Source organism: Aplysia californica, unplaced genomic scaffold (assembly GCF_000002075.1).
Source record: "Aplysia californica isolate F4 #8 unplaced genomic scaffold, AplCal3.0 scaffold01298, whole genome shotgun sequence".
Classification (NCBI taxonomy): domain Eukaryota; kingdom Metazoa; phylum Mollusca; class Gastropoda; order Aplysiida; family Aplysiidae; genus Aplysia; species Aplysia californica.
Window position 1 is genome coordinate 34388 of NW_004798568.1, and position 12371 is coordinate 46758.

Below are 12371 nucleotides of genomic sequence, written 5' to 3' on the forward strand. Positions count from 1 at the left end.
AACTACTCATTTGATGCAGGGAGATTTCGTAACAACGATGAGTGATCTCTGTAATTTTGAGCAATGCCCTGACAGTACGGACGTAACGGTGGGAGATATTTCTCCACGTCCTCATGGTCGGATCAAGGGTGTGGCTGCAGAAAGAGGAAAGTTTGAATGAGTACGCATGGGTATATTATTATATATATATATAACAGTTTGGTCTGATTAGAGAGAGTGTATAGCAGAATGGATCCAGAGCTCAAAGATGGATAAAAAGAAGGGAAGCATAAAAAGAATGTTGTAGAAGAAAAGACAGGGTGTTTGTCTGTCCATAAATTATCTGTTGTGTCCCTGAATCATGAAACTCTTTATTGTATATATGAATTGACCGTTGTTGCAGAAAGAACTTAGATCTGTTTGTGTCCCAGCTAGTGATCGGTGTTGTCTAGGTCAAGGTCACTGATGAATGGCGCGTTTGTTCAGCAGTGATGAGGGGTTTCTATTTTGATTCTTGGTGAGGTTGCTAAGAAAGTGCATGCAATGTTTGAATGAAACACATTATGAATGCATATAATTGTGCGTGTATTTGAATTTGTGCGTGTCGGTCTTTGTATGTTTGAATATTTCCTTGTGGTTACCTGTGTATGAATTCCATTCTCTTTTGGTTTTTGCATGAATAAATTCAACAGATTGAATAGAAAATGTGTTACAGACTTTAAGACTGATTTTTCTAGTCGGTGTACAAACCTGTTCCTTTTGTGTCCTGACAGCCAACTAATGAGGTAAAATAAGTTCAGTACATGTAGATCTGCTACTGCTGGGTAACAACTGAAGCACTTGTTGAGATGGTCTTCTCCAATAAAGATTGAATCTGAAAATCTCGCAAGGCATGTGCTCACATTCAGGATCCTACTTTGTGTTGGAAAATTGTTTACTTTACTTTGCTTTTCTCCGTGGCTTATATACCCTTTTTGGGTGTCACGGTTGAAAATTGCGAAATTCAAAATTGTAAAAATTCCTTACCATGAAAAAAGAATGGCTTCTATGACACATGTAAACATGTACATTGACATTACGCTCGACTACGGAGAAACGGATGTCAGCAGGGGACGGACAAATTAGATGAACTCTTCTGAAGAAGTTCAGCTGAACCTTTGGGACCTACTGTACAGAAATAAAAGATAAAGAGAGGTGCTGGGACCAGAAAAAAAGATCAACATAACACCGAAGATGAACTCAAGCGAGTTCAACCCAAGCGGAGTCAACTGTGCTGTACATGACCAATGTATAGAATTATCATTACACATGGATATTATATCAGAAATTACTTTTTCTAAAATGTCCAACTCTTTGACATTGCAACTGTCTCTCCATTCAAGCATAGATCTAGGGAAGGAAGGCAAGCCCTGTGCCAGGACATAAGCCATCGTTTCTCCTTGTGTTGTCCCCTGCATACTGGCAAGGGGCTCTCTCTCTCTCTCTCTCTCTCTCTCTCTCTCTCTCTCTCTCTCTCTCTCTCTCTCTCTCTCTCTCTCTCTCTCTCTCTCTCTCTCTCTCTCTCTCTCTCTCTCTCTCATAGGCGCGGGGCACTCCACACATTTTCAGTAGGTAGGAAATTTTTTATATTTATGTCCGGGTGGCGGCCGAAGCCTACTCTATAAATCTATTTTGGACCACATGGCGATCTTTAACGTGCGCATCGTGCACACGGGACCTCCACAATTTTCATACTTGTTTGAGAAGGCTAGTGTAGATCTTTCCCACCACAAGATCACGGGTGTTGCTGAAAGACAGCAATAAGAAGTAGCCGAGGAGTAGCAGTAGAAAAAAAAGCTGCAGAAAGAGTCAGGAGCCCAGAGGGGGGGGGGGGGCAAAGGAGGTGAGGGGGTGGGGGTAGAAAATGGAGACGAAAACAGACGACAGAACATTGTTAGAAAAGGATATCGAAAGAACATTAATATTTAGAGAAGAACATTTTCCGTCGCTATCCGGATTCGAACCCGGGACCTTTTTTTCTGTCTGTGTGCCGTGGTGACCATAATATGTCTACAAACCGGTATACCACAAGTAATGAAATTCATAGAGCGACAAAGAGTCAAATGGTTTGCACATCTAACCAGAATGGCCCAGAAACAACAAGCGGCTAGAGCTTACACTTACTACACCCGAGAATCCGGCTTCAAATCAAGAGGAAGACCAAGAAAGACCTGGCTGGATGGGGTTAAAAAGGTCCTGGAACAACACAACATATCTATCACAGACGCTACACACCTAGCACAGGACCGAAACCTGCACCTTCCCTCGACACCCTAAGGATTGCAGAAGGAGGAAAAAGTAAAAGTAAGTATAATAAACAAGTCCTGTAGTGATTAGTAATAATTTAAATTTCACAATAAGTATACCGCCCTGCAGGCAAGCAACGGCTCACATCACAGCTAGAGGGTCTGTGGTCAAACCTCGGTGCTAACGCTACAGTCAATGTTCTCTCACTTCGACGTCTACGTAGCATTACAACATTATAGGCCTACTGCTATATAAAGACTCACGATTGTGTGTGTGTGTGTGTGTGTGTGTGTGTGAGAGAGACAGACAGAGAGAGAGACAGACAGAGAGAGAGACAGACAGACACATACAGAGAGAGAGAGAGAGAGAGAGAGAGAGAGAGAGAGAGCAATTTTTTAAAGTCCACCTAACAGCAGCTTAAAGATTTGCTTCTCAAGAGTGTTATGTAATTGTTGTTATAAATCCCAACGCTTCAGTAATATTTTCCCTTGACGGACGATGATGCCCAAACATAAGTTGTACTAGTTGTAGAAAAAAACAACAACGATAGCACCCCCCCCCCCTTTTTTTTGTGGATTTACTGTTACTAAAGTCTTACAGATAATAATTAATGATTATAGGCTAACAATAACAACAATGTATTATAATTATATTATTTTATTTTGTTAGGCCTGTATGTTATGTTATATGGTATGTTATGTTAAGAGTTTTACGGCACTTGTTTAACACAATAAGGTCGTATAAGTGCCAAAGATTAGAGGTGTTACAAGAGAGTAACAAACACACTCTAAAAAAGAAGTACATCTAAGTGAGAAAAGGATGAATGTTTGATAGGAATAAAGAAGGAGCAGACCACACCAGAGCACCCGCCAACCCTGACCTTATGTTATGTTATATTATGTTGTAAAGCATTACATTGTATGATATAATATTTTATTGCAATATATATATATTAGATTATATCATATCATAGTATAATTGTTATATTTTATTATATTATATTTGAGCGTGGTTTTCGCTTTCATAAAACAAACGCATTTATGTCTTTAGCAAAATATTATGATTGTTTCCTTTTCGGGTTGAGGCTAGCACTTTTTAATATTTTACCCTCTATATCCCACCAACCAAAGGCGCCGACTCAACTACTTTTCATGACGCATCCATTGATTGGTTTAGGTGCGGTTTTTTACGCCATGGATAGGTAGATCTACACATTGTGACGTCACAGTCTCTACTACACACAGCTGACACACTTTGACGAAGGAAAAGCTATAAGTAGGCCTAACAGCGGTCGGGGTTTCCTGCATTCTACACACACATGTGTCCAGTAAGTCAGTACACAGGTCGAATCGTTTGTCAGTTGAAAGACACCTTGTTGCTTTTTAAATGGTTTTGTTAAGTTATTTTGTTTTAAACTGGTCTGTTTTTCTTTTGCTTTCAGGATCGAAATACAAGGGCAAGTTTGTGTTGGTGCGCCATATTTCGCTAACTTGCTCCTTGGGAAGCCTTGAATTGTGACGCAAAGGTCGAACTTGTGTCCGCGACTACGACCGGTAACGGAGGGAAATAAATGTCAGTCGCTGTGAAGAGTGAATTATTTCGAAACCACGGAGCCTGGATATAGCTGAGCCTACTTGTATTCCACAGTATGTACATGTATTGAAATCTCTCTCAAGAATCTTTAGTTGATGAACAGATGACAAAATAGTAAAATCCAACAGGTCACCTGCCCTAGGCTAGTATCCTGGGTTTGGTTGGGGGGTGGGGTGGATTTGTCTTGTCTTAGACTCTAGATTCTAGATTATCTAGATCTAGAATATCCATGTTTCCTCTATGTTGACAAAGTATAGATCTACTTTAACTTATAAGCTATTATTACAAGTTAAGCTTTCACAGAATCCATGTCTTTTCTAGAGTAGATAACAACAGTGCGTAGATTTGTCAGTGCAGCAGTCTTGATTGATTGGGAAGTTCTCTGTTCGAGATGTCAGTGTCCGAGGAGGTCTAGATCTAGATTCTAGATCTAGAAGTCTAGATCTCAATCTAGAATCTAGATCAAGACTAGATCTAGATTATAGATATAGATCTAGTACTTTGTGTAACTGTCAAGGAAGGGCCAAGGGACTCGGAAGTCATTCATTATGCAATGCTTCATTTCATTCATTCATTAGCCTAGCCTAGATCTAGATCTACTGTCCTACACTACAACAGTGAACCTTGAGTTGTAGCTGCCAGTTTGTTTGTAAACTGTATGTACTTCAACTTCTCTTCTTGAGCAGTGTAAGTGTAATGCTGTTTTTGTTGATTTAATATTATGGATCAATTTTTTTCAGGAAAACTGGAAACATAGATCTAGAATTTAGATCTAGATCTAGATCTAGATCTAGAATCTAGATCTAGATCTAATCTATTATTTATAGGCCTACTTTTATAAGGAAGCCAACTTATAATGTGCATGGTTCTGGTTGAAATACTCAATGTTTTGTTTAGCCTTCATCAAAGAGCCTAGTATAGATCTATGAACTTTATGAAGTTACTTTAGACTTTAGAACAGGCTATGTAAATTAGTCTAAACTAGATCTTGATAGTAGCTAACATGACTGTACTGTAGGATTTTCGTTCTCATTGTCAACTTTGGGAGTTTCTAAATGTGCGATCAGTTCAAGCAGTGTTTAAAAACACTAATGTTGATAAATAAATAGGCCTAGGGCCAGTGGTTAATTTACTATGATGGAAAGAGTGCAGACAACACATTTTGAAGCCTCTCGACTTACTGGAAGAGTGTCAAAATTACAACTGTTTTTATGTTTTAATAGCCAAAGTCAAAGTATCCATTTGATAATTTCATTATTAATACGACGATTAATATAATTGACTGTATTGAGGTGTTGGCTCTGTGTTGACATTTGTTGCAGGATGCTCTGGGTCCACTGTTATTTTACTCATGGACCCGTGCTCAGATTTTCTAAAACATTCTTCATGTTCTTTTTTATCTGCTTCACGCAAATTTTGACATAAAAGATCCACCACAAATTAGTAGAGTTTATGTTTTTGCATGATGAACTAGATTAGATTATTTTTACAATAAGCCTAGACACTAAAATTTCATTTGTTTTTAACAACTTGTTGTGGGGTCTCAGGAGGACACGCCCCCTTGACATAAAAAAAATCTGGGGGGTTTTTGGTGTGGGGGTGCCCCTCTGTATTTCACCGTAATTAACTCGATATTTTGCGATTAGCTGCAATGTTTTCTTGGAAACCAAATTGATTTGCGAGGATTTTAGTGGCCATATTTTTGTGTTCTGCAGCAAAAAAGTACGGCAGTGTAGCCCCCCCCCCCAAACTACACCACCGTGTGGGTCTGAAAGTAAAAATGTACCATGATATATATGTCAAATGATGAGTCTTCTACTTCAAGTACAGAAACTTTGAGTGACAATTTATTAAAAGTAGCAGTATCTTTGGAAGGAATTCTCAGTAACGAGCAATCACTATGATTATAATAGATAGTATAGTATAGAAGGTTGGGTTGAGACTGTGGTTAGGGTTAGGTCACTTTATATTGTGTTTGTTGGGGTGGTTGGTCGTTACTGAAGTCCTTCTGTATCTTGGCTTAAAGGTTTTTAACCCATGTCTTTCCTTAAGCTTTTAGAAACTCAATAAATTGTAGTTCAGTGTAATTCTTCACGTGTGGAATATGGCACAGGAGTTTTGATCTGGCCGGGCATTCTATTCTAGAGAGATCAGTTCAATGACTAGCGAGAAGTGGGTCTTCCGTTTCTGTTCTCCGGAAATAGATAGGTCTTGATTTCTCCGCTTGTCAGCTGACAAAAAGGAGGTCAAAAGTTTCAGTCTGTCAGCTTGAAGAGGGATCGTGTTATTAGTTTACTGTCGCACCATGACAAAATGACTGTCCTCTGATTATAATGTGATAGAAAAAAGTCATGGCATGAAAGTGAATTTCACAGTAACTGCTCTGTACTTTTGTATGATAAGGAGTCCAGCGTAGTTAGAGGCAGAATGTAAGGATTTTCAAGTACTTATTCTTTCAATCTAATATTGTCATATTTTTTTATACTGTAATGACCATAGTTTTCCTTAGTCGTTGGCCTAGAGTTTTAAAAGTTGTCCCTCTAGACTAGTTGGGCGGTGGTGATGCTAAATGATTGTTGTTTTATCTAAGAGTACAGTAATTTTGACTGACTGACCTCTACCCACTGTTACTTAATGAAATGAATATACCGAATGAGAAATAGCTTAACGTTGATTTATCTTTAAAATGAAATGATGGTGGTAGTGTATTTTTGATATAAATTTGTAATGTTGTAACTCTTTCCTTCTCTTAAAATGGGAGAATGAGTGTGCACATGAGGATGTTGAACAATGTGCAAGTCTGTAACCCTGTAAGAATCCCTCCAAGTTATAATGCTGGGTGCTTGTGTTTGTGGGTGTAGACTGTAGATCTATGTGTCTGCTTGAGATTTGCGAGTTGAGACTGAGACCCATGACTGTGGTGACACTTGGTGAACTTAGAACATTATGTCACCACTTTTGGTAACGCTGACTCTCCTACTATCCAAGAAACTTTCTCAAATCGTGTTTCTTTTCGCCTTCCCAGACAAGGCAGTACGTCAAGTGACGCCAACCACCAGGCCCCGGCATTCCTTCGCTCTTCCATCGCTCCTCACACGACCGCTACCCTCGGCCAACTGAACTCCTCATAGCATCTGAGGTCAACATCAGGTGCCGCACAAGCCCCTCCGAAGCCATACTGGCTTTGACAAACCCCAGCTTCTGCCACAATATCAGACACTTTCACGTAGCAAGGACGTTACGGTTTGACGATGCATCGCATCAAAAACCTGTTGCTACACTCGCACAAGTGCCGCTCTTTCCATGAGCTGTCGGCTTTCTACCGCAGCTATGCCGCGTCGTCTGCGGCTGGGGGGTCGTCTCGTGGCGGGAAGAGCTACGGCACTCAGGCGGCGGCCGAGCCTTTCATGAACGGCAGTTCCTCAGCGTACATTGAGGATATGTTTGAAGCTTGGCAGAGAGATCCCACCAGTGTTCATAAGGTAAAAACTATCAATGTTTGTGAAAGTAAAGTGTGTGATGTCTCTGCAGAGAGATCCCACCAGTGTTCATAAGGTAAAACCTACAATGTTTGTGAAAGTAAAGTGTGTGATGTCTTAGTTTGTGGGGGGTGTTTTTGTTATTGGGGTTTTTTTTTGACCGCATGTTTTTGTTTTGGATGGATGCTGTCACGTGTAATGATGAGGTGCTGGGAACGCCATCATGTCACGGGACACTCACACTGCTTGGTTGGACCTACCTCTGATTTTTTATTTTTTTTTCTCTTTTGCTCCTCTCCTTGTTTTTTTCTTCTGCTTTTAGTATGGTTGGCGGGTGCTCTGGTGTGGTTTGCTCCTTCTTTCCTATCAAACATCTATCGTCCTTATCTCCCCTTCTTCTTTCCTATCAAACATCTATCGTCCTTATCTCCCCTTCTTCTTTCCTGTCAAACATCTATCGTCCTTATCTCCCCTTCTTCTTTCCTGTCAAACATCTATCGTCCTTATCTCCCCTTCTTCTTTCCTATCAAACATCTATCGTCCTTATCTCCCCTTCTTCTTTCCTATCAAACATCTATTGTCCTTATCTCCCCTTCTTCTTTCCTATCAAACATCTATTGTCCTTATCTCCCCTTCTTCTTTTTTAATGTTTGTTACTCTCTTGTAACACCTCTAATCTTCTGGCGCTCATTTGAATGACTTTATGCAGTTGCAAGTGCTGTAAAACTCTTAGACTAAAACTAAAACTCAAGCTTAAGAGCCCAACATCCCGGCTGACGTGTGGTTGTCTCCACCGTCATGACCGTGTCTTGTCATCTGTATCCTGGTGTCTCCTCTACCACATCATGTGACCTCATTGTTCTGTATCACTGTTCCACCATCAGCTTCCTGTTTCACTTTCATGGGCTGGGGGAGGGGGGGAGGGACCAATGTCACTATTCTTCTCCTGACTCTCTGAAGAAAGGTGTTCTAATTATTTGAATACCTGTATAAGTGGGCGGGTGCTCTGGTGTGGTTTGCTTCTTCTTTCCTATCAAACATCTATCGTCCTTATCTCCCCTTCTTCTTTTTTATGTTTGTTACTCTCTTGTAACACCTCTAATCTTCTGGTGCTCATATGACTTTATGCAGTCGCGAGCGCCGTAAAACCTCCACTAAAACTAAAAAAACTATACCTGTATAAATTATGATTTATCCCTTCAAGTATCAGCGGCCGATTAATGGGGCCATAAGTTTTGTTCTGTGGTGCTGTGGCTGATCTATACGTAATGGGTTGTAATTTGAGTCTCTATTTAATTGGTTTGTTTGTCCCGTTATAATAGATCCACATTTTAACACCTTCACAAATGAGCTTTGCTTCCTATGCACATTCTACTTTCTGAAAATGTAGACACAAAATGTGTCAAGTTTTTTATGTCCTTTCCTTGCTTGATGATGGTTTGTGCTCAAGTATTTTCCAACATGATGTGGTGAAATCATTTTCTCTGCCGCCATGGGCGATTGCTGTTTATCAGCGACACTTGGAGGGTTAGTTAAATGTTTGGTTTAATTTCGTCAATTTAAACTGAGTGGATGGGAATATTATGTGCAACACTTACAAACTGACAAGATCTTTCGTTGTCTATAGCCGGATACCCATTCCCACCTGGGTTAATGTTGGGAAAATTCGTGAAGTACCTTTCCCAAGGACGCAACATGGGGCCCCTGACAGGATTCGAACCCAAGCCCAATGGTTGCGAGTTTGAGAATCGAACCACTAGGCCAACTTACACCATAAAATCATGCACTTTGAAACAACAAAAGTTTCAATTTCACCTCTTTTCGTCAAGTTGCCTGCTCTTTGTGTGGAGAAGAAGGGCTTCTCAGGTTGGGGAAGTGTTCTGTACCCAATGTTCTGTCAGCCCAGTAAAGCTGAGTAATTTATCTGGTGTGTATGCCTGACTGACTGATGGCAGTCATCATCATCATTGCTTTTCTCACCCTGCACCAGGGTATAGGCCATGGACAAACACTTTCCACCTTTCTCTATCCTGGGCTAGCCTCTTGATGTTATTCCATGTCTTCCCACTTTTCTGTACATCAATTTCTGTGACTCTTCTCCAGGTTCCACGCGATCTTCCCCTTGATCTCTTACCCTGTGGACTCCTATCCAAAACTTTCTTTGTTATGCAGCTGCCTGACTTCCTGAGAGTATGTCCAATCCATCTCCGCCGCCTTCTTCCTACCCTATCTCTGACTGGGATCTGTTTTGTTTTCCTAAAGACTTCCTCGTTGGTAACCCTGTCTGTCCATCTGATCCTCAGTAACTTTCTTTGTTGATGTCAGTTGTTGTGCTGTGCTGAAAAGGTCTTGGTGGGTGGTGGGTGGTTGGCGGGTGCTCTGGTGTGTGGTTTGCTTCTTCTTTCCTATCAAACATCTATCGTCCTTTAAATTTCTCCTCCTTCTTTTTTATGTTTGTTACTCTCTTGTAACACCTCTAATCTTCGGCACTTTATGACCTTATTGTGTTGCAAGTGCCGTAAAACTCTTACTAAAACTAAAATTCTAATCTTCGGCACTTACTTATATTATATGACCTTATTGTGTTGCAAGTGCCGTAAAACTCTGACTAAAACTAAACAGGTTGGGGAAGTGTTTCATACACCCTGTCACGTAAACAGTCACAGTAGACCTGAGTGATTTATCTAGTGTGCATGACTGACTGACTGACTGATGTCGGTTTGTGTCATGTGTGCTGATTTGAAAAGGTCTTGTGTCCTCTAGCACATATATGTGTGCTACGTCATCACCACGCACGGTAAAAGTAGTATCCATGACAACGACACGGTGTTTGTTATCCTGTTATTTTGATTCACTTAGTCCGTGTTCTGTGTTTGTTTGTGTCCGTGGATGGAATCATGAAGGATATTGATGAAAGGTTTGCACTCGTTGCATTAGTGGGTTGTTGGCGGGTGCTCTGGTGTTGTCTACTGCTCCTTCTTTCTTATCAAATATCTATCGTCCTTACCTCTCCTCCTTCTTTTTTGTGGTTACTCTCTTGTAACACCTCTAATCTTTGGCACTTATATTAAATTATATATGACTTCTTTCCTATCAAACATCTATCGTCCTTATCTCGCCTCCTTCTTTTTGTGTTTGTTACTCTCTTGCAACACCTCTAATCTTCGGCACCGATTATTATATAATATACCTTATTGTGTTGCAAGTGCCGTAAAACCCTTACTAAAACTAAACTGAAATAGGATTGGGTGGTAAGGTGGTTTGGGGGGATGTGCTGTACTGAAAACTTCCTTTTTATTGAGGAACAACAGACAGAATCTGTCGCCCTTTTGTACTATTGTACTTTTTTCTTGAGTCGTTTTGCTGTGAGGTAATTTATAAATAAAGTCAGGCTTGGTTTGCTGGAAAGTATTGGGATTCAGATGTGTGGGAGCTTCAACGTCAGCAGACTTGCCCAAATTTCTCGCTTGGTCTCGTGACTTTGGTTGGTTGTGGCCATAGATGTATGGTTGTGGCCATAGATGTATGGTTGTGGCCATAGATGTATGGTTGTGGCCATAGATGTATGGTTGTGGCCATAGATGTATGGTTGTGGCCATAGATGTATGGTTGTGGCCATAGATGTATGGTTGTGGCATTGAATTTGAAATTGGCCGCCAAAAGTAAACAATGGGTCCGGGCCTACTGCCTGATAGAGCGAGACGAGCTCTGGTAGCGATGTGGCGCAAGGGTAACTAGATAAAGTCACACCTCTACACGTGACAGTGGTGAAGGAGAACAAGATAGAGAGAAGGATATGCGTGAGAGTGTCAAACAGTATACTCTAAAGGGGTTAAAGCGAGAAGCACACATTATAGTGTGTAGTCCTCGGGTTCGAGCCATGTGGCAAACTGTATTTTAAACAAACCCTCGGTTAGCGCGTGATGGCAAACAGTCTAGACTCTAGAGAGGGATTAGCCCGGGGTGTGTGTCGCGGATAACGGAGAACGCCTTGTGTTGTAAAACGTCCGAGCTAGGGAGCGCTGATAATTTTATATATACATGATGTAATATGTTACATCTACCGAGTTCGTAGTGTCTCCTTGACACTCAACGTAAGAGATGTCCTACGTACGTTATATAATGGCCTGCGTGTGTGTATGTGTTCTGACAGACGCGAGCGCGTCGCAGGTCCTAAAACCAGTATTTTTCCTGCGCGTACGTAAGGCCTGTACCTCTATACGCCCTCCTCTCTGATCGCTTAGGTGGGTGGTTGGCAGGTGCTGTGGTGTGGTTTGCTTCTTCTTTCCCATCACACATTTATCGTCCTTATCTCTGCTCCTTCTTTTTTGTGTTTGTTACTCTCTTGTAACACCTCTAATCTTCGGCACTTATATTATGACCTTATTGTGTTGCAAGCGCCACAAAGCACTTACTAAAACTAAAACAAGATCGCCTCGGCCTGTCCTGTGAACATTCCTGTACCCGGGTCCGTGATCGGGGGGCAAAGTCTCCTGTCTGTGGGCTGGAACTGCTCCAAGAGGTCACCGCGCTCCACCCAGGGACAGCCGCCTCTATTGCGGCCACCCACCACACAATAACTGTTGTTGTGGCCTGCTCCGTTTGTCTCCGGCGGCCAGAAGGGGCTACCAGCATCTTACTTCGCCTGTCGTAGTTTTGGCTCGGTTCTCCTGCCCCCCCCCCTCCTCACATCCTCTTTCCTGAGAAATCGAACGTTTGCCGGGAGCAGCGACATAAGCCAAGCATGCTTGTAAGTTTTAGTAAGATTTTACGCGCTCGCAACTACATACGGTCATATTATGAGTGCCAAAGGGTGAATGTCAACAGAAAGGTCCAAACAGGGAGTCAGACTTACTCTGCTCACCTCTCTAGCCTCAACAGCACAAAGTCTACTGCGACTATCAAGGCAGCCCGGAAATAACGGGTCACAAGAGAGTGACACACATACTAAAGAAGTAGAGGAACATGACGACAGTAAGGATGAGGAAAGAAAAAGCCGCATTTCCCCCTATGTTGTTCCGGCACAGTATGAGC

At 41.5% G+C, this 12371-nt stretch overlaps 1 protein-coding gene across 1 annotated transcript in view; it reads left to right on the plus strand.

Moving 5' to 3' along the window:
• Positions 1-3430: 3430 nt before the first annotated feature.
• LOC101854224 (2-oxoglutarate dehydrogenase, mitochondrial) overlaps positions 3431-12371 on the plus strand; it is a gene marked incomplete in the record, with an annotated part of 66717 nt that continues 57776 nt past the window's right edge. The window contains 3 exon segments of the mRNA XM_013090477.2: positions 3431-3592; positions 3707-3911; positions 6884-7340. Coding sequence (XP_012945931.2) covers positions 7110-7340 — 231 coding nt within the window.